This window comes from Typopeltis vanoorti, chromosome 12 (genome assembly GCF_054136105.1).
Source record: "Typopeltis vanoorti isolate ZY-2024b chromosome 12, IOZ_Tvanoo_1.0, whole genome shotgun sequence".
Lineage (NCBI taxonomy): Eukaryota > Metazoa > Arthropoda > Arachnida > Uropygi > Thelyphonidae > Typopeltis > Typopeltis vanoorti.
In genome coordinates, this window is record NC_143560.1 from 42265930 (window position 1) to 42289094 (window position 23165).

A 23165-nucleotide genomic window follows, 5' to 3' on the forward strand; every position below is an offset into this window, starting at 1 on the left:
AAACCGAATAAGAAACTCATATGATCGGAATCAGAGTTTCATGCCGAATATAGTAAACTATAAAAGTATCGGCGATTACTAGCGTGAGCTAATGCAAGTAGTCCTAGTACGTAGTACAAACTCGGGCAACACGCAGCAAAGTAGTAACATAGGCTTAAATAAACCAAGAATCAGTAATAGAAAAAATTAAAAAATATAAACAAATGGATGGAACAAGTTCAAAGAATGAAAATAGAAAGATTACCAAAACAAGCCTTAAAATACAAGCCATTATTTTAATATTGGGTAAAGTTCTGATCGCTGTTCTTGGTATTTTCCATAATGTAAAAACACATTTCCTAGGAAATGTGTTTTTACATTATGGAAAATACCAAGAACAGCGATCAGAACTTTACCACCTTTGCTGCGTGTTGCCCGAGTTTGTACTAGGACTACTTGCATTAGCTCACGCTAGTAATTGCCAATACTTTTATGGTTTACTATATTCGGCATGAAACTCTCCGATTCCGATCATTGAGTTTCTTATTTGGTTTTAAAACAATGTGGGATTTAATATCCCCTTAATTTGAAAAATGCTATTTTAAATCTAAATGAGATAGCCAGATTATGGAATTATATCAACAGAAAAAAAAAAAAAAAAAATGGCCTTTAAAGGGCAAGATCCTGAAAACTAAAATAGTAATAGATAAGATTTTAGAACAGGTGAATTCATTTACCTACGTAGGTTGTAAGATTACGTATTAAAATGAAAAAGATATAAACCTAAAAATTGCAAAATACTTAAAAATGAAGTTTATGAGAAAAACTGCAAAGTATACTCTATTTGATCACAAAAGAAATGAAGAAATTATGAAAGAATCGAATCAGTAATAGAAAAAAATTAAAAAATATAAACAAATAGATGGAACAAGTTCAAAGAATGAAAATAGAAAGATTACCAAAACAAGCCATTATGAAAAAGAAAACCAAAATGTCTTAAAAGATTCAACGACAACTTCTAAGGCTGGAACAGGCCATACTAGGCCTAAATCCTTGATAGGCATGATGATCACAATTATAAAGATAGCGTTTTAATAAAGAATATGTAAAAACCCGACTTGCAAATTATATTACACTTTAAAACATTGGGTAATTTTAACAAATTAAAAGTCCTGCTGAAAAATGATAAACTTTTAAATGCAACAATACATTGCATTTTAATTAAAAATAACAAATTTAAATGAAAAAAATATTAAATAGATGAGCAAAAGACACATACATTTCATGTTTTCATATTCAATTTCAGTCCCACAGGAAAGAGGCTGCACATCTGATAACAAATCAAAGCTATGTGGGCAGCCTGAAGAGAAAACTTTAATCCATTGATATGCAATGATACTAAGTTTCGTATTCAAATAAGGAAATTTCTTTGTAATAACCAGTTTTGCTTTTGCTTAAAATGGTTCCCTAGCATTGACTTTTTTTAAATGCGTAATAGCTACGTAAATAATACTGAATCACGAAAAGTTACTTTTAACAAAAAGGAGAAAGAATTGAATCAGGTATGATAGTGCATAACGATAACCAAGTAGGTAAACTGATTTAAAAAAGGTACTGTGTGGTATGGCGACTCAATTATAAAACAGGAGACTGATGACCGTTTAACTATAGGATATTTCAAATTAAAGTACTCCTATTTAGAGCAATCCGTAGAGAACCAGTAGTCGAAATAAAGAGGCTGCACATCCGATAATTAGAAGAGTAACCAGTCGCTCATTTTCTATTAAATGAGCTATGTATTCACCAAATCTTAACCGTGACTTGGCTTACTTCCAAAGCAGTATATCGAGATTTGAAAGAAAATTCTTACGTCATGTACGAAACCTTTTTGCAGATCAGTTCCACTATAGACAATGTTGTATGGCAGCATCAAGTATTGGTCTTGCACGAAGGCCAACACACACACATCAAACGCCTCCAATGAGCACCCTGATCTCCTTGCAGAATGTCTGATGTTTTTTTGTATCATTTTATGAAATAAGTGGAATAAACATAGTCGCATACCATCCGGTCCACATTAAGGCAATTTTTTCTCACTCATAGTATCATCTTTCCCCTCTCGGTCATTCTTACAGTAAAAAAAAATTTATTACAGTCATCTGGTTAGGGCAGACGAAATACCACCACATTTGAGGGTATTTCGTCTGTTGGTGTTCTGTACAGATCGCTGTGAACAGAAGTATAGGCAGCCCTCGGTTTACGCCAATTCACAATAACGCCAGTTGCCTGCACGTGCTTTCTTACTGTAGTGTGGTTGACTGAGAAACAACGCTAGCAGGCACTCTATTTGAGTGTTTACTGAGTTACTACGACGTATATGTATCAAACCTAGTTTTAATGTTGAATCTACCTAATTGTTCTATTTATTTTTTTTTTACATACGTACGTATTTAAATTGATCAAGTACATAATTACATACCATGTCTGATAATAGAAGTGCAGAAAAATTAGCAGAACTTGGTGTTAAGAAGGCGCGGAAATCAATCACACTTGAAAAGAAGATGGAAGTGATTCGAAGAATGGAAGATGGGCAGACACGTGCTAATATCTGTAGAAGTATGAACTTACCTCCATCGACTGTTACTACAATTATGAAAAATGCAGATAGAATAAAACAGTCTGCTCAACAATCTACAGCAGCACTAAATGCAAAACATGTTAGAGCAGGGGTAAATTTCATGAAAAAATGGAAAAATTATCATTATGGGTGGATGACTTGAATCAGATAAACATTCCTCTGATGCAGGCTGTTATAACTGAGAAAGCAAAAAACATTTTTTGAGGATCTTAAAAAGACAGATGGAGGCGAAGGTTGGTTCATGAGATTTAAGTCTCAAAGTACCACAGTGTCAAATTATATGGTGAGGCGGCAAGTGCAGATGTTGTGGCAGCTTTTCCTAAAGAATTTCAAGACTCTGTAGAACAAGGAAGTTATCCTCCTGATCTCATTTTTAATGTTGATGAGACTGGGCTCTACTGGAAAAAATTGCCTTCACACCTTCATTTCCTGTGAAGAACGTTCCGCTCCAGGTTTTAAAGCTGCCAAAGATAGAAATGCTTTTGTTGGGTGCAAATGTCTCTGGAACTTTGAAGCTTAAACCAATGTTGGTGTACCATTCACAGACACTGCACCTTCAAGGGTCTAAAAGTCATACTGCCAGTCTATTGGAAATGGAAGAAGAAAGCTTGGGTTACACAAGACGTTTTTATAAATTGGTATGCAAATTATTTTTGTCCTACCGCGCTTCGCTTCTGTAAAGAAAACGATTTGCCAGCCAAGGCATTGCTTCTCTTGGATAATGCCCCTGGACATCCTTAAAACCCTGCTGAAGTAAGAACACCATTGAATGTCAAGGTTGTTTACAAGCCTCCAAACACATCGCTTTTGCAACCGATGGATCAGGGTATTATATCAATCTTCAAAGCTTATTACCTCCGTATCACATTTATGGAAATGGTAAGTCTTGGACACTTCAAGAAAAACTACTGGCAGTCATTCGATATTTTGAAGGGCATTAACAACATCGAGGCAGCTTGGAACGACGTGTCAGCAAAATGTTTAAAAGGAGCATGGCGAAAACTTCTTCCAGCATTTATGCACGACTTCGAGGAATTAGAGCAAGAGGAGAATATTATTGAAGTTGTTACCAAGCTTGCGCGAGAGGTGGGATTGTTCGATATTACAGCTGAAGATGTGGCAGAAGTTTTAGACAGCCATGATAAACCGCTTTCCAATGAAGACTTAAAAGAATTAGCCGAACTATTAAGTCAACATCCAAAGGAGAAAGAAAACAAAGGTCCTCTGAGAGATATGAAAACGACCGTTTACAGCATATCCTTGCAAGCATAGAGACATTGATGAACTCTGCGAAATGGGTATATAATTTTTTTTTGTTTTCGTTATTAATACTTTTATTTTAACAAATATGTGTGTATGTATTATCAAATCTATAAATATGATGTCACACATACTTCATGTGCATATTTTTTGACCGCACGGAACATAATTTTATACCTCCCATTAAAATTGGGTTCGTTTTACGCCCGTTTTTTCAGGAACGGAACTGCGGCGTAAACCGAGGGCTGCCTGTACTTTAATTTGAACATTCTGCATATTCCCATTTACTCCAACTTACGTACATTTTATGTGCGATATTCTGTCAAAAGCGTTTGCAAAACCCGACAATATTATGGTATAACCATTTTCCTTAACTCAGCTGACACTATAGATAAAATTTTATAAAATGTGACAAAACTACTAAGAACCCACCTTTCACAAAAGCATGTTATCTACGAGAATTATTACTATCCACTAATTTCTGAATTCCATGTTCAACTTTTACAATACCTTAACCATCACTCATGATACTCTGGACTTCCTTGCCCTCTATCCCACTGCCTCATAACTTGATAAAAGGAACTACCAATTTAATTGTAACACGAATTAACATGCCATCGAAACCCACGGCCGTGTTCACATGGATGTTTCAACATATTGGGCACCTCTAGTTCATTTACCTTTATTACACATCCATGACTGCAGAATCTCCAACTTGTAAAGTGATCACTTAGTAAACAGTGGTATAGCTAGAGCTTTTACCGTCCAAGTCGGTCCCTGAGTTTGCCACCCCGCTTAATATAAACCAAATATACTAAAAGTAAAAAAAAAAAGTTAAAAAAATTGACGTATAGGGAAATAAATTAAAACACTATGTTTATTTTTGAAAGTAAAACTGTAATTTCAACATTTTAAAATGTTATTTTTCTTGTTTTTCTGTTAGCAAAATCAATGACATTGGCAAAGTCTATTTCATAATAATGTAGGTAATTGTTAATTTTATTTAGAAAAACTCCTCTCACAACTAGCAACACTTACAGCAATTGCGAGGAAAATTCGCAGTATTACAATATTTGGAAATGAGTTCGAGACTGTATTTTAGAATTAACCGCAAAAGTTAAAAATGCTGCATGGGGCAGATCCCCCCCAAGCTACGCCTCTGTTAGTATCTATTTCTTCTGCTGCTTCTCTCACCTTCCCACCATCAGCACTGATTAATATTATCCTTTATACTCACTACATAAAAAAACTGATTTCTTTTGGTCTGCCTAGCTGGTTTCTCTCGTTCTAATCCCCCCCCCCCTTCTTGCCATTTCATTCTGTTTAGAGATTAGAATGTTGGCAAAGATAATATTGGTAGAAAAATGCTTTGTGTGGGGGAGGGTAGCAGAACTGGGTTTTGCTAGTACTGCAAGTGACATTATCTGAATCCCACTGGAGGATGGCTTGGAGATCAGAACTGGAGGTTGATATTCTGTAAGTTGGTGATTTGTCATATGAAAGGAATGGAACGTTCACCCACTCCCTGTGAAAATATTAGGTTGGTCAACTGAAATCAGTCGATACAGAAGAGGATTGGGTGAGAGAAAATGTGTCATTCAAAGTGAATGACACATTTTATGAACAACTTGATGGCTTAGCCATGGGCAGTCCCTTATCACCTCCCTATGCTGATCTGTTCATGGAAAAACTAGAAGCTGACATCCTTTCCAAATTTAACCCAAAGCCAGTGGTTTGGTGGAGATATGTAGATGATGTTTTCATAATTTGGAGAGGCACAGAAACAAACTTATTTGAATTTCTTACAAAAATAAGTTCCTTCTACCAAGAAATATAGTTCAAGTTAGAGCTTGAAAAGAATAGCCAATTGCCTTTTCTAGATACACTAATCAAGAAACAAGAGGATGAACAAATCCAGCTCACAATCTATCGAAAAGCCAACACACGCTGGACGTTACCTGCACTTCAAATTGACTCGCCATATTGCACAGAAACTCAGCATAATACATATGCTTAAGAATAGAGCAACCAACATTATCATCTCTTTGATGAACTCACTCTCATATCTCAGACCCTAGTAAACGACGGTTACCCAAGAAATATAATCGAAAAGATTCTTCATAGAAACCCTCCACAATAGCAACCTTCTGTCACGCAATATTCATCGTCCATCATCATTCCTTATGCAGGCTCAGTGTCAAAAAAATTACCAAATTCAACGTCAGAGTTGCTCTCAAACCTATTAAGACAATACGCCATATTTTAAGATCAAAGGACATTAATGCCTTCTTCAAATATTCTGGTGTATACAACATGGAATGTCGTATACACCAGCCTTATGTACTTTAATCTACAGTTAGTTCCTGTAGATTAAAGTACATAGGGCAAACATCGAGAAGCCTGGAAATTTGAAAAGAAGAAAATGTAGGAGATGTGAACAACAAACAGAACAGATACTTCAGAATTAGTCCATCACTTCTCAATTTCTAACCACACCATTGACTGGGATAAAAGCTCCATGCCCTATATTAGAAGAGGATTTCTGATGTAGAAACTTCAAAGAAGCCACTGTTGTACTCTGCTCTGGAGAAAATCAAAACAGAAATCAAGAAATGATTTTGAGACATCTGGTAAAGCCTAATAAGTTCGCTCAGCTTACCAGAATTTCATTTCGCTAAAAACAATGACTGATACACCACGTTCCATGCTTATATTATGTGTCAGTTTAATTTATTTGACTGTGTTACTCCATTCTTTTTTTTTACTAAAAAACGTTAGTTCCTTGTACCGTTACACAAAGAAGCCAGACGGAACTGCTGGTGAAACTTGTAGACAATTCTTGTATATATTTTACAAAAATCTCTGGTCAACTAATAAAGCCTATTTAAAGTTCCAGTTTAATAGTGTCATTTAATTTCAGCACCAACTCTCCTTCTTTGCAGTTAATGATCTAAATGTACTCTCCATTTTAGCATTTTTCTTAGTGGTTTTTGTAAAGGACACCCTAGTTCTCTAATAACCAGCTTGGTTGGCTGAATGGTTAGCATATCCGCTTTCCAGCCAAGAAGCTGTGGGTTCAAATGTCATGAAGGACATGGATGTTTGTGATTGTCCTACTAACCAATTACAAGAATTTCAGTGCTCTCATCCTGATCTTTCTAGTGGAAACTGGTGAATCAGAATGCAGCTTTGATCCCAGAAATATCATCAGGTACAATCATTTTGGACTGACAAATAAAATAAAGGACTGAACAAAACTAATAACAGCATTAAACAAGATCAGATGGCTTTCTCTCAATTGTGCATACGAGCTTGGCCTGACCTAACCTTCACTCAGATTTTTTTTTTTATGATGCAAAGACATCAAAGGTCATACATACTGTGCCAGTATGTATTACCATATGTACTGCTGTGACCTGTCCTGGCACAGTATGTATGACCTTTGATGTCTTTGCATCATAAAAAAAAAAATCTGAGTGAAGGTTAGGTCAGGCCAAGCTCGTATGCACAATTGAGAGAAAGCCATCTGATCTTGTTTAATGCTGTTAATAGTTTTGTTCAGACCTTTATTTTATTTGTCAGTCCAAAATGATTGTACCTGATGATATTTCTGGGATCAAAGCTGCATTCTGATTCACCAGTTTCCACTAGAAAGATCAGGATGAGAGCACTGAAATTCTTGTTTTTGGCCTTGGTTGAATTGTCTACTGCTGACAATCAGATCATTGTGTTTGTTAGTGCTGTCAGGGAACAGCTCTCTTTTGCAGGAGAAAGTTTCATCAATAGTGTTAAGGTACTGTTTGAGGTTTTCAATGCATTCTCCTAAGTTCAGAAGCTGCTTCACTTAAGGAGACAGTGAATAAAGGAAAGGCTGGTTGAAGTTAATGAGCAGTTTATGTGCTGATTCTTCTATTGAAGTTAATGAGCAGTTTATGTGCTGATTCTTCTATATTTATGCAGCCAGCAGAAACAGAAATCAGAACTTTCTTCTCATCAGCAATATCTACTTTGCAACTGCTGCACTTCACTGGCAAGTCCTGAAGTGCTCTACTGTCATTGCTGCTATTTTTGCTTCACATGGTAGGCATAGTGAGCACTTGCACATGGCTGATATTTAATTGAATAAATAAACTGACCTGATGTACAACCATAAGTACTTAGTGCATCAAGCCAGTTTATTTACTCAATTCTACATCAACCATATTAAACATTAGCATCACTAAGTATTCAGCTCCTTAGTACCTGCTGTTGTCATTTCTCTTTATTAGATATTTTGGAGAGAAAACACTTAATAGCAATAAAATATGGGAGCACAGATTCAGACTGATTTATGTGCGTGTGTGCGTAATTCAACAGAATGTTCTTAATACATTACGTAAAATTAAATGTACTGTAAGCTGACCAAGTGAATAGAATGTCTACTCTCCAGCTTAACAGGATGTGTATTCAAATATTGGCATAGCATGGATGTTTGTGAATGTCTTTAGATGAAATGGTTTTCAATGAAAGTCTCCAAAACTGGGTGATGCTAAAAACCTTTATTTTTCCAATGCTGATTCACAGCCTTTAAAGAACAGATTATTATAGCTAAAAACGGCAGCATATTAACATCGTTTGTGTGTGGGGGGGGGTCTGATTTTCTCTTATCACATAAGTGCTTTCACTGGAGGGAGAAGAGGAACGAAAATGCAAATTCTCACAATACTGCAAAGCTTTGATTTAAACTATATTTACTGATATATAATTTAAAAATTTTCCCACAAGCACTTGAAATTATCACATATGAGAAGCAGTTGTGAGATATATACTTGGTGTGTTTGTATTGCAGCAAAAGAAAAAAAAAAAATTATGTAGGAAGAAGAAAAGTATATTTTCTTTAAAAATTATGTATTCAACATGAATGTATAACATTCACACTGTTGAAAACATCATTTGCATATTTATTCATACTAAGCTCACACATGTGAGCCAGTATGTTCTGAAGAGAGAGAGTGCACGTGCATTATTCAACACCTACTAAATGCTACAATATAGCATATCACATCTTTATTTTATGTGTATATGATTACTACAGGAAGAAGCTGGTTTCAAACCAGAAAATTGTAATAATGGAAAACAAAAAAATGTTAAGTGAGAATGCAACATTTATAAGACTAGTCAAGGAACAGGAGCAACACTAAATGTATTTGTTTTAAATAATACATTTATCAAAGAAGGTTACTAATACCTTTAAATGCAATCAATATGTAAAATATTGCTTAATCTTTATAAATATACAGCTAAAAAAAAAACTGAGTGCACATAAAATTAAACAATTATAATATCTTCAGCTATCCATTAAGACAGTTTGTAATTCTTTAGAAATAAACAATTTCAACATTAAGCAAAATAAGTACAAATACTAAATAACTACTGAATGTGATACAACTTTATTTACTGTGATTAATTTTTTTTTTACTGTGATTAAATAAAGAAAAATATTTCATGGTGAGGAAATTATACCTACAATGAAACATTCTCAGGATTTTAATTCATTTTCATAACCAAATTTGTTTGCATGATCAAAATTAACCTAACACATTGTATGGATGCTATTTTTCACTGCTATGCATTAAAAATAATTGTTACACTGTCAAAAAAAAAAAAAATCGTATCAATGATTTAAAAAGCACAGCTGCAATGGTACCACTCAGAAGGAAAAAATTAACAAGTAGGCAAAATACCTTCACTCATATTGGTCCCTTGTAACAAATCCACACAGCCACATTTGTTCTTCCCAACTGAAAAACTGCTAAGCTAGGTTTTCCAAGTTTTATTGAGCCTAAACAAAAATTCAGTGATGTCCAGGAACAGTTACAAAATTTTCTTGTTTTATATCAAGTCTGTGCATTCCCACAAATTAAAAGTCCTATTAAATAAGTGAATTTATGATGAAGAACCATCACAGTGGAAGGCCCCCAGCCAGGCCCCCCAGTAAGATGAATCAAGGACAATACACTGTAAAAGCCAATCAAGACATTTAATTCAATCAGCTTTACTTTGCTTTTGAGAGTTCATTTGACAACCAATCAAGACCTTCATAGAGTCCATGTCCTTGTGTTGCACAAGTTGCTTGAATATACCACTAAAAGAGAAATATGAACTTAAAATTAATATCTACAAATAATATTATATTTTTATCTTATAAACAGGATATAACAATAAATCGTATTTTTAATACAGAACTTATATAATTAAAATGATTATACAGAATAAGAATTATTCTAGAATTACGCTTATTTTAAATTTCTGTATTATAAAATAAAATTTACTAATTCCTTAAAATTGACAGTTTATAGTTCTGCTGAATAAAAACATGCACGTTAAATATAAATTACTTGGCTATCTCATATTATCCAACAAGATGCTCCAGTTTTTTTTTTTTTTTTAAGATTCTGCAGTTTGTTTTTTTTTTTTTTTTTTTTAAGATTCTGCAGTTTTTTTTTTTTTTTTTAAAGTGAATTCTAGGATAAAATAATAATACAAAAAAGTAAAATCATATGCTGTGCCTGAATGAGATAGCTCCACTAAAGGGAAAGGGCAGAATAATAATAAAAAATTAACAGGGTTGTTAGTGTTATGTGTTTATGAGAAGAGTTGCATGGGCTTTTTCTGAATGAACTTCCTCAATATATAAATTAAATGAAAGGAATGTACAGACACAAGTACATTTATATAAAAATAAATGTTTACAAAATATAGCTGAAAACAGAATTAAGTTACAGTAGATTTTGAGACTAAAAGTCTTGTTCTTTCACTTACACTTATAAAATGATTAACAGTGTAATAAATTAGTCCCCAGCAATTTTAGAATTGCAATCTTCATGTATGTTCTGTTATCCAATAAAATGAGAAATAGTTCAAGAATCTAAAATTTGCTTACAGAATGGTTTAACTGACAGTGGAAGCCACACTGTCTGAATTGATCATCCTGTATAATTCATGAACAAGAAAGAACTCCTAATCTCAGACTTAGGTGACTAAATCAGAATATTATATCTCAAAATTATTCATCTATGTGAATCAGTATAAAGGAAAATGGCTTTAAGCCTTATGTTAAATCTGGAGATATTTGAATGAATTCTTTACATCAGGTATGTAAATCCAGTACAAGTCTTCAGATCTTTCACTAAATTGAATGAAAGCTGAATAAATTATCATAAAAATCAAATTTTCTACTATTTAAAAACAATTTTTAGTGAACACTGCAAATTAAATTTGGAAAAAGATAACAGAATAAGTAAAACTGATACAGTGGAGCCAGATGACTAAACCTACAGTTGGAGAAAACGGTTGTCAAAAACTTGAGACCACAGAGTTTTGGGACAATGAAGGTATTCGAGAGAAAGTTGACACTGTTAGCATTCAAGAATGCACAGTTAGTTTAAGGAGGCATGTCACTTAATCAGAATGGGAGCAAAGGTTAGCTAAACAGGTACTTGAAGACATAAAAGACAGAAATATAATATCCAACAATAATGAAGTCCTGACAAAGAGCAGACTAATAAAGAAAAAAAAATAATTAGAAGTCAGTAATAATGCATGCACATCCTATGAGGAGTCCCTCACGATGTGACAGTGCAAAAGAAAAGGAAGCCCGCATGAATGTTAAGGCCCAGGACGGAAAAGCAGTCAGTATCTGTGTAATATGCTCCAAGCCCCGGAAATCCTCCACGATGCGACAGTGCTAAAGAAAAAGAAGCCCGCACGAGTGTTGAGGCCCAGGACGGAAAAGAAGTCAGTGGAACCAGATAAGAGATGAAAGAACCAGTTCAGATATATGTGTCAAGAGAAGAACTGTGAGTAAAACCTTTATGTGTATGTTTAACATTGCAGAAGACTGACTGATATTCGGCAGGACATTTACAAAGTTAAATTGTGATTATTTGTTCCGAACTGAAGAATAATTGGTATAATTTAGATATGAGAAACTTGTTGATTGAAGTATATATATATATTGCATGAACAAATTAGTATTGGGATGAGATTATAGATTGGTGTATGATAGTATTGATGTATGTTTTAATGTGTGTACAATTATTGAGATATTATAATTCTTAGACTTTTGACTCTCATTAAACAAAAAAACTATTCATTTATGACACTGTAATTGCATCATACTTTTAATAAATATGTTTGTTATGTTAAAGAATGTGTATTCACTGATCCTTAATCCAATGCACTGTTTCTAAACAAAATGCAAACCTGTGAGCGAAGTTAAATAAGAGCCATGACTGTCAATAAAGCCTAAGATAGATCTGGAGAAATTCTGCAGGTAATCTTAATTATATTTAATACCCATAAAGGGGAGTGGCACAGTCATAACATTAAATAAATTTTCCAAGGTATTAGAGATTAGATAACCTGTAGTAACTTAAGTAAACGTGTATAGAGCATAAAGAAAATAATACAGACTTACACTAACAACTGTGACCCAGCATATCTAATAGTTGCCAGATGGGTGACCAAGTTTAAAAATGGGCATCCTGAGACAACAGATGCCCTCAGGTCAGGAAGACCTTCCACAGCAATCATGCCTACATGCCATAATCCTTGATGATAGACAAATAGCCAAAAAACATTGCAAAGACTGAGGATGCCCAGGGAACGAGTTGGGGTCATTATCTACCAACATCTGGAGATGCAGACGCTCTCAGCAAAGCAGATCCCCAAATGTTTGAATGCCAACCAAACGAGAACATATGCTGTCCATCAAGGAATTTTGGGGTGATTTTGAGAAATCAAGCTCTTATTGCGACTGTTGACGAAACATGACTTCATCACTATGACTCAGAGACCAAACATTCAATAGAGTTGAGATACAAAGGTTCTCCACAGCCAAAGAAGTTTCGAACCCAAAAGTCAACAGGGAAGGTTCTTGCCATTGTCTTTTGGGATATGGTGTAATCCTTACCAAGTACCTCAAAAAAGGTGACTGTTACAGCAGCAGTTTATTCAACAGCTCTGAAGGAATTCAAGGAGGTACAGAAGGAAAAACCATGGGAAACTGAACAGAGGCGTGCTGCTTTTTGCAGGACAATGCACTTGCTCACGAAACCACCCAATACACAATATACAACTTGAGGTTTCGATGTCTGTGTCACCCACCCTATTTACCAGATCTGGTCCCATCTGACTATTTTCTATCACCAAATTTAAAGACACACTTGAAAGGAACAAAATTTACCACGGATGAAGTCACATCTGCCCACTGAGGGAGGACTGGTTTGCGCAATAAGCGAAAGACTTTTTTCCTCTGAGGATGCAAATGATGCAGCAGCAGCGTTGTAACATGCGTATAACACTTCATGAGGAACATGTAGAATAACGTGCAAGTTACATAGTTCTACCTATGTAACTTACACGATTATCAACTTTTCAGCACAACCTCATACTATACATGCATTTGAAAATGATTGCAACAAATTTTTAAATGTATAAATCAACTTTTAATAGTTGTAATATTTCGTTTGTCAGAGAAATCATTTGGGATATGCTATGAAAATTATAACACACAAAAACAATGAAGCTACACTAGAAGCCTAAATCCTAAGATGGGTACTCCCTCTAAGACTGGTAGCTGTTTCTGATTGGAATTGGTAACAGATTTCAAAAAATCTAGTTTCCAATTTTCCCCCAATTTTAGATTACATGCAAGGTGGATACAAGGCAAATTTTAGTCAATCTCCCTGTTTGTCCATAAAACAAGTTATGGGCACACTGGAATATCTTCTAACATCCACCTTATACATACCCAAAACAGAAGGAGAGGAGATGACAGGAACTGGACAAGGGCAGTCAGCTTCATGAAGTTTGAAAGTAATCAAGATATTTCTTTCAAGTTCTGCATTTTTAAAAAAAAATTTTTTCTGAGGTATAAGGAAGAGTAATAGCATTACTGTAATTTGTATGTTGAGAGGGGATGTGAGGTGATTGATTGGAGGAACAATTATTTTGCTAATATTTTACCCACTAAGAAGGTATGGTGGATAAAAGAGAGTTTAGTAGTGAAGGAAGCCTGGATGAGAGTTTGGAAGCTCTTAACAAAGGTTTCATCATACCATATTGTTGGGAGAAGAAGTGAGAAAGCATGTATATTCATGTGTGTGTGTGTGTGTGTGTGTGCAGGTTTTTTGTAAACTGTTGGAAAGATGTGATTAGACTTTGTATCAAAAAGATTCACATACAGTTTTGTTTTCTTTTTCCATGGTGAACTGGATTCTAGGGTGCTCAGCTAATCACATAGGTAACACAGTGTGTCAGCTACATAGTCAAATGGAAAACATATCAATGTATCTCAGCCAAAAAAGCAGAACCAACAGCATGTTTTCTGAAATGCTTCATAGAGAATATGGCTAAGGAAGGAGTGTGGACAATGCATTATGTACCTATATCATTAATCCCAAATTTAACTTCCTCTCTTCCATCAATAAACTTAACTTTTACTATAAGCTGATTTATTTAAAATAGATTCCATAATTGAAAATTCAAAGAAGCTTCCACAGCTTAAGTCAACATGGCATATGATGCTGAATAAATGGGTGAATGTGATAGTATCTTGCTGGTTTCATCATAATTTGGTTACTTAGTTTAGTTTATAAAAAGAAACTAGGCCATGAGTTACATATATGCCTGTCAATTGCAAGTTTTCTCCAGGCTGTTTTTTTATGTGATGTAAACTGTAGTATACATTCAGATAGGTAAGGTTATGCATTTCTGTTGATACACAAACAATGGCTAGAAGCAGTTTTTCAGATTAGAAAAATCCAGAATCCTGAAGTCAAGAGGTTGGTCCTAAAAATGCTTCCATTTTCTGTACTGTGAACTTTACTAGCCATTTAGACATTTGGTCAGAAGAAAAAGAACTGAGTTATTCCTTTACTTCTGACCACTAATTAAAATGCACCCATTTAATAATACATCATAATATTCCTGATATGTACCTTAAGGGAAGTACAGCATATTATTATTATGTGATACCTCCAGGGAGAAAGACTCATTGAAGGAGGGAACCTACTCTACAACTCTCATCTCCACCATTCAAATCCACCAACTACAGTGAACCTCATCATCATCTATACCAGATGCACTTACTCACTCCCCACCATCAGTATTTTCACATGCAATCACAAACATCCATGCCCATGGAAAGATTCGAACCTGCAGCCTTTTTGGCTGGAGAGTGGATATGATAACCACTATATTATGATAGTACCACATGAAAGGTTATAACATTAGTAACTTCCTATTAACAATTTTCTTTCAAATAATTTTTTTTTTAATCTGTCAGGACTCCAGTATTATCAGATTTTATATTTTGGTCTTGCTCAAGATCTTTTTCCTGCCATCCTAAAAAAACACTTTTTGCAAACCTTTCCTCGACCAGTCTGTTTAAGTGATCATACTACTTGAGATTAGCTCTGCTAACACATTCCTGAATGTTAACAATGTCATGTTCTTTCCTAATATCCTAATTTTAAATATAATACTGCCACTGATGACATCTGTTCATTGCCCTAATCATTCCATGCCTGTGGGCTCCAGTCTTATTTCTAAACCAGCTCTTGATCCATGAATTAAAATTGGCTTAACCATCATGCCATATAGCTAGTTTATGCACCTACATAGCTGACGTCTTATTTATTCGATAGGCTCTCAATGCTTCAGCATATTGTCATTGTCTTTTTTACTGATTTTCATACCAAATTTATTACAGCAGTTATTCAATTTAGTTGGAAAATCCTGCAGACTCAAACTCCTAAATAAATCAACTACAACATCTACACGAAGTAAAGAACTGAGATTAACATTTCCTGCAGACTCAAACTCCTAAATAAATCAACTACAACATCTACACGAAGTAAAGAACTGAGATTAACATTTCCAACGTTGGTATCTAGTTTAATGCCACTTTCCTTCATAAGGTGATCCATATAGATGAATAACAATGGAAATAATTGACTTACCATCAAAACCATCTTTCTGTACCTTCAATTCTAATTGCTGGCTCAACTCAAATATATACGGCTCAATAAAATATCCCATTTACACCATATAATTATAATGTTTTGAACAGTTTTTTTCTTGGTACCTCTTCATATGCCTTTTCCAGATCTACAAAATTTAAATGCAGATCCATGTTATATTAACCTCATATAATTTCTTAACTATTGGTCTTAAAGTAAAAATTTGATCCTGACAACCCCTTTTTTGTTTGAACCCAACTTGTTCTTTTCCAAGCTTCTGTTCACAACAATTTTTATTAGCCTTTAAGTATGCTTGCATAATTCTCATCAGGAACATCCAATAGATAACGTACCAATTGCATACTGATAATCCAGGTGTACAAATCTTGTCATTCTCCTATGGAGCTTGAGCAATTGTGGGAGGAAGACAGAAGGTCCATACTTAAGTTTTATACATCTGGAAAAGGTACATGACAAGGTGCCCAGAGAAAAGCTTTTCAAAACACTACAATTATATGGGGTAAACAGAACATTATTCAAAGTAATACATAGTGTATATTTAAGATTCAAATCAGCAGTTAAAATTGAAGGAAACACAGGAAGATGGTTTGATATAAAAGCGTAAGACAAGGGTGCACATTTTCTGCACTGTTATTCATCATTTACATGGATTGTACTATGAAAGAAAGTGGTATTAAACCTGATATGAAAATCTGAGATATTAAATTTAGCCCTCTGCTTTATGCAGATATAGTACTCCTAAATACACCCAGTGCAAATCTCCAGAATTCTCTAACTAAATTGAATAACAGCTGTAACAAATTTGGAATGAAAATCAGCAATAAAAAAATACCAAAACTATGAAAACAGGCAAGAACATAGAAAACTTCGGTTGCATTTTCAATGGAGAGCCTATAGAACAAGTAAAATATTTCAGCTATTTAGGCACAGTTTTAGTGAAAATGGCAAGCTAAATTGGGAAATAGACAACACAATAAGCAAAGCTAGTATAGTGGGGAGCCAGCTGAATAAATTTATATGGGAAAAGAGAGCAATTAGCCAAAACACAAACTAGCAGTATACAAGACAGTGTCCAAACTAATTTTAAGTTATGGATAACTTAAAATTGGTTATTATATATGGATATATAATAACCAATTATGGATTATATATATATATGGATATCCGCGAGTTGGGCTAGAAATAAAGCTTGATCAAAGAACTAGAGATCACAGATATGAGGGTTCTGAGAAAAATTAGGGAGTCAACAGATGGTATCAATAGCAGAATCATATTATGAAAGAAAGTGGCAAGTTCAGTGGCGTAGCTAGAGCTGTTGCCGCTCGGGCAGTCCCTGAGTTTGCTGCCCCTCTCAATAAACCCCAAAAATACTACAAAAAGTCCAAATGACGTATAGGGAAATAAATCAAAACACTATGTCTATTTTTGAAGTAAAACTTACAATTTCAAATTCGAAAATGTTATTTTAATTGCTTTTCTGTTAGCAAAATCGATGACATTGGCGAAGTCTATTTCATAGTAATGTACGTAATTCTTAATCAAATTTTATTTAGAAAAACTCCTCTCAAAACTAGCAACACTTACAGCAATTTTGAGGAAAATTCGCCGTAGTATTACAATATTTGGAAATGAATTCTCGAGACTGTATTTTAGAATTAATTGCAAAAGTTCAAAGTGCTGCCCAGGGTGGATTTAGTGCTAAAATCAAAATTTAACAACATTGCTTTGACAGATTTTTATAAATTTCATTTGGTGGAAGAAAAATATACAAATTTAAGTGCCTTTTCAAGAAAAATCATTTGTCTTTTTGGCAACAAAGTGTGAACAGATTTTTTCGAGGATGAAATACAATAAATCAAAAATTCTGACAAGAATAACAGACGAAAACCTTGAAAATTCTATGCGATTATCCTTAAGTAATATTAACGTCAATATTGATAGTCTCTTAGTTGAAGTACAAGGCCAATTTTTCATATTAAATTGTTATGTCGTTTATTATATTATAAAATTTATGTAGAGCTTTATATCAAACCATTATATTATATATAAATTAAATATGAGGTAGCAACTTGTTTTAATTCATTTAATAATTTGGTCCAGCCCTTGACTCAGAGACAGAATGATAATTTGGCCCCCAAACTAGGAAAGGTTGCCTATGCCTGCTCTAGACCATATACATTACTAATGTTTTTATATTTACATTTTTTATAAGTGGAAGTCACATAAAAAGCACCGACTCAGTGCATGACTTCTGCTGGGTATTCAATTTTAAGAAGTAACTGTTATAACTGTAATGTTCACATACTTTCTGAACCTTTTTTAAATAACACATAATTCTTTAAAGTGAAAAAAAAAAAAAAATTATTTTGGATGTTAACATATGACAAAAAAAATTAGAGAACTTTGTGAAGAAAATTTTGAAATGAACAAGAAAAAATATTGACATTCATTTTAAAAATTTTTATGGAATTTACAACCGTGTTAAAAAACTTTTTTATTATCCCGAAGTTTCGATCTTCACATCAAGATCATCATCTGGAGCATACATAAGTATACAGAACAAGCTGAGTTACATCATTAACTGTAAGCTAGAGAAACAATGATTTGATCACATGTTATTCTACTGGCGTGACCTCTGCTGGAAAAAAAAAATTGTCATATTTTTAGTATTACAATTCTTATTTTTGATTTACAATACTGGATTTTCTACAGTCCTGTTTATAGTTGTTCTTGGTGAGGAAGGTTGAATATATACCTTCCATATGTTTGGGATTTTTAAACCATCATTGTTGTTCAGATTGGGGTGGTTGCTGATAATCTCACAGGCTTCCTTGAATTTCCGTTCATGCCATGTTCTAGTGTGATGTAGACAGCTGGTGGTTTTCCAGTCAGTTCTGTGCAAGGTATTCAGGGCATGATCAGAAAGGCCAGCTTCACCATAATTATTATATTTAATGTGTCATTTATGTTCTTTTTGTCTAATAGGAATAGTACATCCTGTTTCTCCTATATATGGTATGTTGCAAGTACAATAAATCCGGTATACTCCAGGGTGAGCTAGCGGAGGGAGTGGGTCTTTGGATGAGTTGAGTAAGTTTTTTAATTTTGGAGGTTTAAAGGTGGCTTTGAGGTTGTACTTTTGTAGTACTCTGTTTATTTTGTCTGATATTCCTTTAATGTAGGGAATGGTTATAGTTTTACTGTAGTCTGGTTTGTCTTTGTTTTTTATTGTGGTTTTGTAGAGAATTTTGTTTATAGTATTTTGGCTGTATCCATTTTTTTTGTGGGTTATTACTGATAATTTTAAACTCGTCTTTCAGTGCCTGTTCACTGGAACAAATTGTCTGAGCTCTGTTTTTTAGCGTGTTGATTACACCTAATTTTTGTGTTGGGTGGTGGTAGGAGTTTGTGTATTATATATTATCCCGTATGTGTCGGTTTTCGATAAAGAATGAAGGAAAGATTGCCCAAGGGAAGACATGTGACAAGTGTATCTAGAAACGGAAGTGTGTTGTGTTTTTCAATTTCAATTGTGAACTGTATGCGTTTGTGTTGTTTGTTTAGGTGGCTAAGGAATGTGTCTAATGTCTGGCGGCCATTGGACCAGATCGCAAAAACATCGTCAACATATCTAAGCCAGACTTTGGGTTTTAGAGGGGAGGAATCTAGAACAAGTTGCTCAAAATGTTCCATGTAAAAGTTAGCAATGGGGGGGGGGGTAATGGCGAGCCCATGGCTGTACCTTCTTTTTGTAAGTAGAAGGCGTTTTGCCATACAAAATAACCCGACCGTAATACATGCGCAAAAAGCGCAGTCATATCTGGAGGGAATTTGTTTTGTAGGAGACGGATTGTGTCATTGATTGGGACATTCGTAAAGAGGGCAGAGACGTCAAAACTGACCAATAAATCATCTTTTTTCTAATGTCTTTGATGATGTTGATGAAGTGTTGTGTGTTTTTGATATAGGAAGGGAATGACCTACCAACTCCTTGAGTGTTGCCGCTAATTTTTTGGCTAAGTGATACGTCGGGCTATCAATTCCTTCAACGATAGGTCTTAGCGGGGTGTTTTCTTTATGAATTTTTGGTAGCCCGTAAATTCTAGGGAAGCGCGCGTAATGAGGGAACAGTTTTTTTATTGTATCTTCGGGCTATGTGGTAATTGATTTAAGTAGTTTCTCCGTTTTGTTTTTTGTTCTGTTAGTTGGGTTGTAGTTAACTAGTTTGTATGTGTTATTGTCAAAGACCAGCAGATTCATTTTTTCTATATAAGTGGTATGGTTTAAAATGACAGTGGCATTTCCTTTATCGGCTCTGGTTATTACTATGTTCGGATTTGTTTTAAGTGATTTTATCGCTGTTAATTCGTGTTTAGTTATGTTGCTTGTTATTGTTTTGTTATGGTTTAAAATGTTCGCAGTTTCTATATGTATTTTGTCTGCTATGTTATTAGGTATGAATCTTAGGCCTCTTTCCATATTACAAATAACTTCAAGTTTGTCTACCGTTTTTGGTGCTATAGCAAAATTTAAACCTTTGTTAAGTATAGAGATTTCGTCTTTGTTTAGAGCGTGGTTAGATAGGTTAATTATGTTATTGATACCTGTGGGTGATTGGTGGCTCCTGTTGTTTCTTGCTTCTGGTTGGTTGTTCTTGTTCACTGTGGCAAACTTTGAATATGGCGGCTGGTTTTGTCGTTCTTTTAGTCTTTGAAATTTGGAAATTAGGTTTTCTTTCTTCGTTTGTTGGATGTGGTTTGCTGTGTTGTCTGTAATCCTTTCTAGGATTATCCAGATATCTGCGTTTAAATAGCTAGACAGCTCCGTTTTTTCTTTTAGTAGCTGGTTTTGTGTAGCTGCTAGGTTCTTTCTGGTAGCTTGGATCTGCTCTCTCGGTAGTGCTTTCTCCATGCGGTGGTATATTCTTTGTGCCTCTGTTGAAGTAAATTTTCTCTTTAGCCTGATGCAGTTAGGAGTGATATCGCTGTCCCTACACCATTTTAAAAACGCCAGTCGATTGATCAAATTTGAAACTTGGATCTTCAGCTTACCGTATTGGTTACATCGCTTGTGGGTCGAATCTCCATGAATTATCGTACTCCTTTCTTTTAGGGTTACACGATGATCAGCATTCATTTTAAAAATTTTTATGGAATTTACAACCGTGTTAAAAAACTTTTTTTATTATCCCAACGTTTCGATCTTCACATCAAGATTATCATCTGGAGCGTACATAAGTATACAGAACAAGCTGAGTTACATCATTAACTGTAAGCTAGAGAAACAATGATTTGATCACATGTTATTCTACTGGTGTGACCTCTGGTGGGGAAAAAAAATAAAAATAAATAAAAAAAAGCATACCATAAGAATTGTAATACTAAAAATATGACACCAATTGTTTCTGAAAGAAAACCATCTAAAAGAATATTTATTCCTGCCATTGTAAAAATAGAATTTAGCTTGATGTAAAAGTTTTTATTTTATTTTTATTTTTTATTTTTCCCACCAGAGGTCATGCCAGTAGAATAACGTGATCAAATCATTGTTTCTCTAGCTTACAGTTAATGATCTAACTCAGCTTGTTCTGTATACTTATGTATGCTCCAGATGATGATCTTGATGTGAAGATTGAAACGTCGGGATAATAAAAAAGTTTTTTTAACACTGTTGTAAATTCCATAAAAAATTTTAAAATGAATGCTGATCACTGTGTAACCCTAAAAGAAAGAAAATATCGACATGCTTCAATACGAATCTGATAAATGTCTTGAATGCTTTATTTCTGGGAATTTTAATTAACACAATGGATAGCCTAATTCCACTAAAATGATAATCAGATGGAATCACGAAAAATTTGAATAGCAAACAAAAACTATACTCATTAATTTATGCAGCAGAGTTAAATAACACAAATGTCTTCTATGGAAGAACTTACTCTTCTGTTCCTGAGCTGATTCAGTCCTAGTTTATCCGTTAGCTCACCTGCATTCATAGCATTTGGTAAATCTTGCTTATTAGCAAATACCAACAATACTGCATCTCTAAGTTCGTCTTCATTTAACTAGGAAAATGAAGAAATATATATATATATTTATTTATGGACATATACACTGTAATTATTGAAATCTAACTGATGGAAAAGATTAAGTACATAAGAGAACAGCACAATTAAAAAATATTCTAAACCAACCAATACCAAGAAAAAAAAATTCTTAGTTCCTCTTTAATACTTTCACTGTATCAATGACATTTGATAAGTCTGAACTCACTTCTAATAAACTACATATAATGTGGTATGAATAATGTTTTATATACCTTAGAGCTATTTTAAAGAATCTTGATTAAACAAGATACACTATTTCAAAGACTTTTGATCAACTATGATGTTTTTCATACCTGTTTTTGCTTGGATTTGCTTGTTTACTCAGGAATTATAAGATAAATCTTAGCATATTAAAAGTTTTTTTTTTCTTTTTCTTCTTGATGCTCTTTATTTTCCAAGTTTGCAATTAATGTTGAAGTATCATGATTTAGTGTAACTAGAAGATAATCTATTTTCCCCATCAAATTCTGAATGCATAAAATTATTTCAGTAAATAACTTTGCTAATAATCATGTTATTGAACTAATGTTATGTCTCTTTTCCTCAGGTAAATAATGGTAGCATTTTCACCACCCAGTGTGATGCCATCAATACCTCACTTAATGAAGAGACCTATAAATCATGCTTGGGTCTCTGTCCAATCTCTCCACAGAGTGCAAAATAACTTGCAATAAGTGAGATCTACAAAAATCTCACATGTAAAAGAAGTATCAATAAATATAGAGTAGCTATGATTTAGAAGCAATCACATAGCTAATATTTTTAACTGCTGAGAACTTAAATATCCTATGACATAGCAATAGCAGCTTAGGAACTCCAGCTCAAATCCTATGTTTTCTTTAAGGAGATAGTGTTTGTCAGTTTATGTAAAAAGATGCAATTGTGCACCTATCCAATTGTTTTTTTTTTTTTTTAAATATAATGGAAGCCTACAATGTGAAAGAATAAAACATCTCAATGAGATGCTGATTAAGCTAACAATCTTGTTATTTTTTATTTATTTTTCTATAATGAACAATTAACAAAATGGCTCCTTTTCAACCTCTATAAAGATTATTAACATTACTTTCAGACATTGTCAGCATCCAGGAATGCATTAGCAGAGCTAATCTGAGGTGGTACGGTCACTTAAATAGAATGGGCAAGGAAAACGACC

General features: G+C 34.1%; 1 protein-coding gene across 1 annotated transcript in view; it reads right to left on the reverse strand.

The window, feature by feature from the left end:
- Positions 1-8901: 8901 nt before the first annotated feature.
- Positions 8902-23165, reverse strand: part of Arf4 (ADP-ribosylation factor 2) — a 93925-nt gene continuing 79661 nt past the window's right edge. The window contains exons 5-6 of the mRNA XM_090402066.1: positions 21842-21967; positions 8902-10001 (exon numbers count right to left, since the gene is read on the reverse strand). Coding sequence (XP_090258192.1) covers positions 9912-10001; positions 21842-21967 — 216 coding nt within the window. The 3' untranslated portion in view covers positions 8902-9911. The remainder of the gene's footprint in view (positions 10002-21841; positions 21968-23165) is intronic.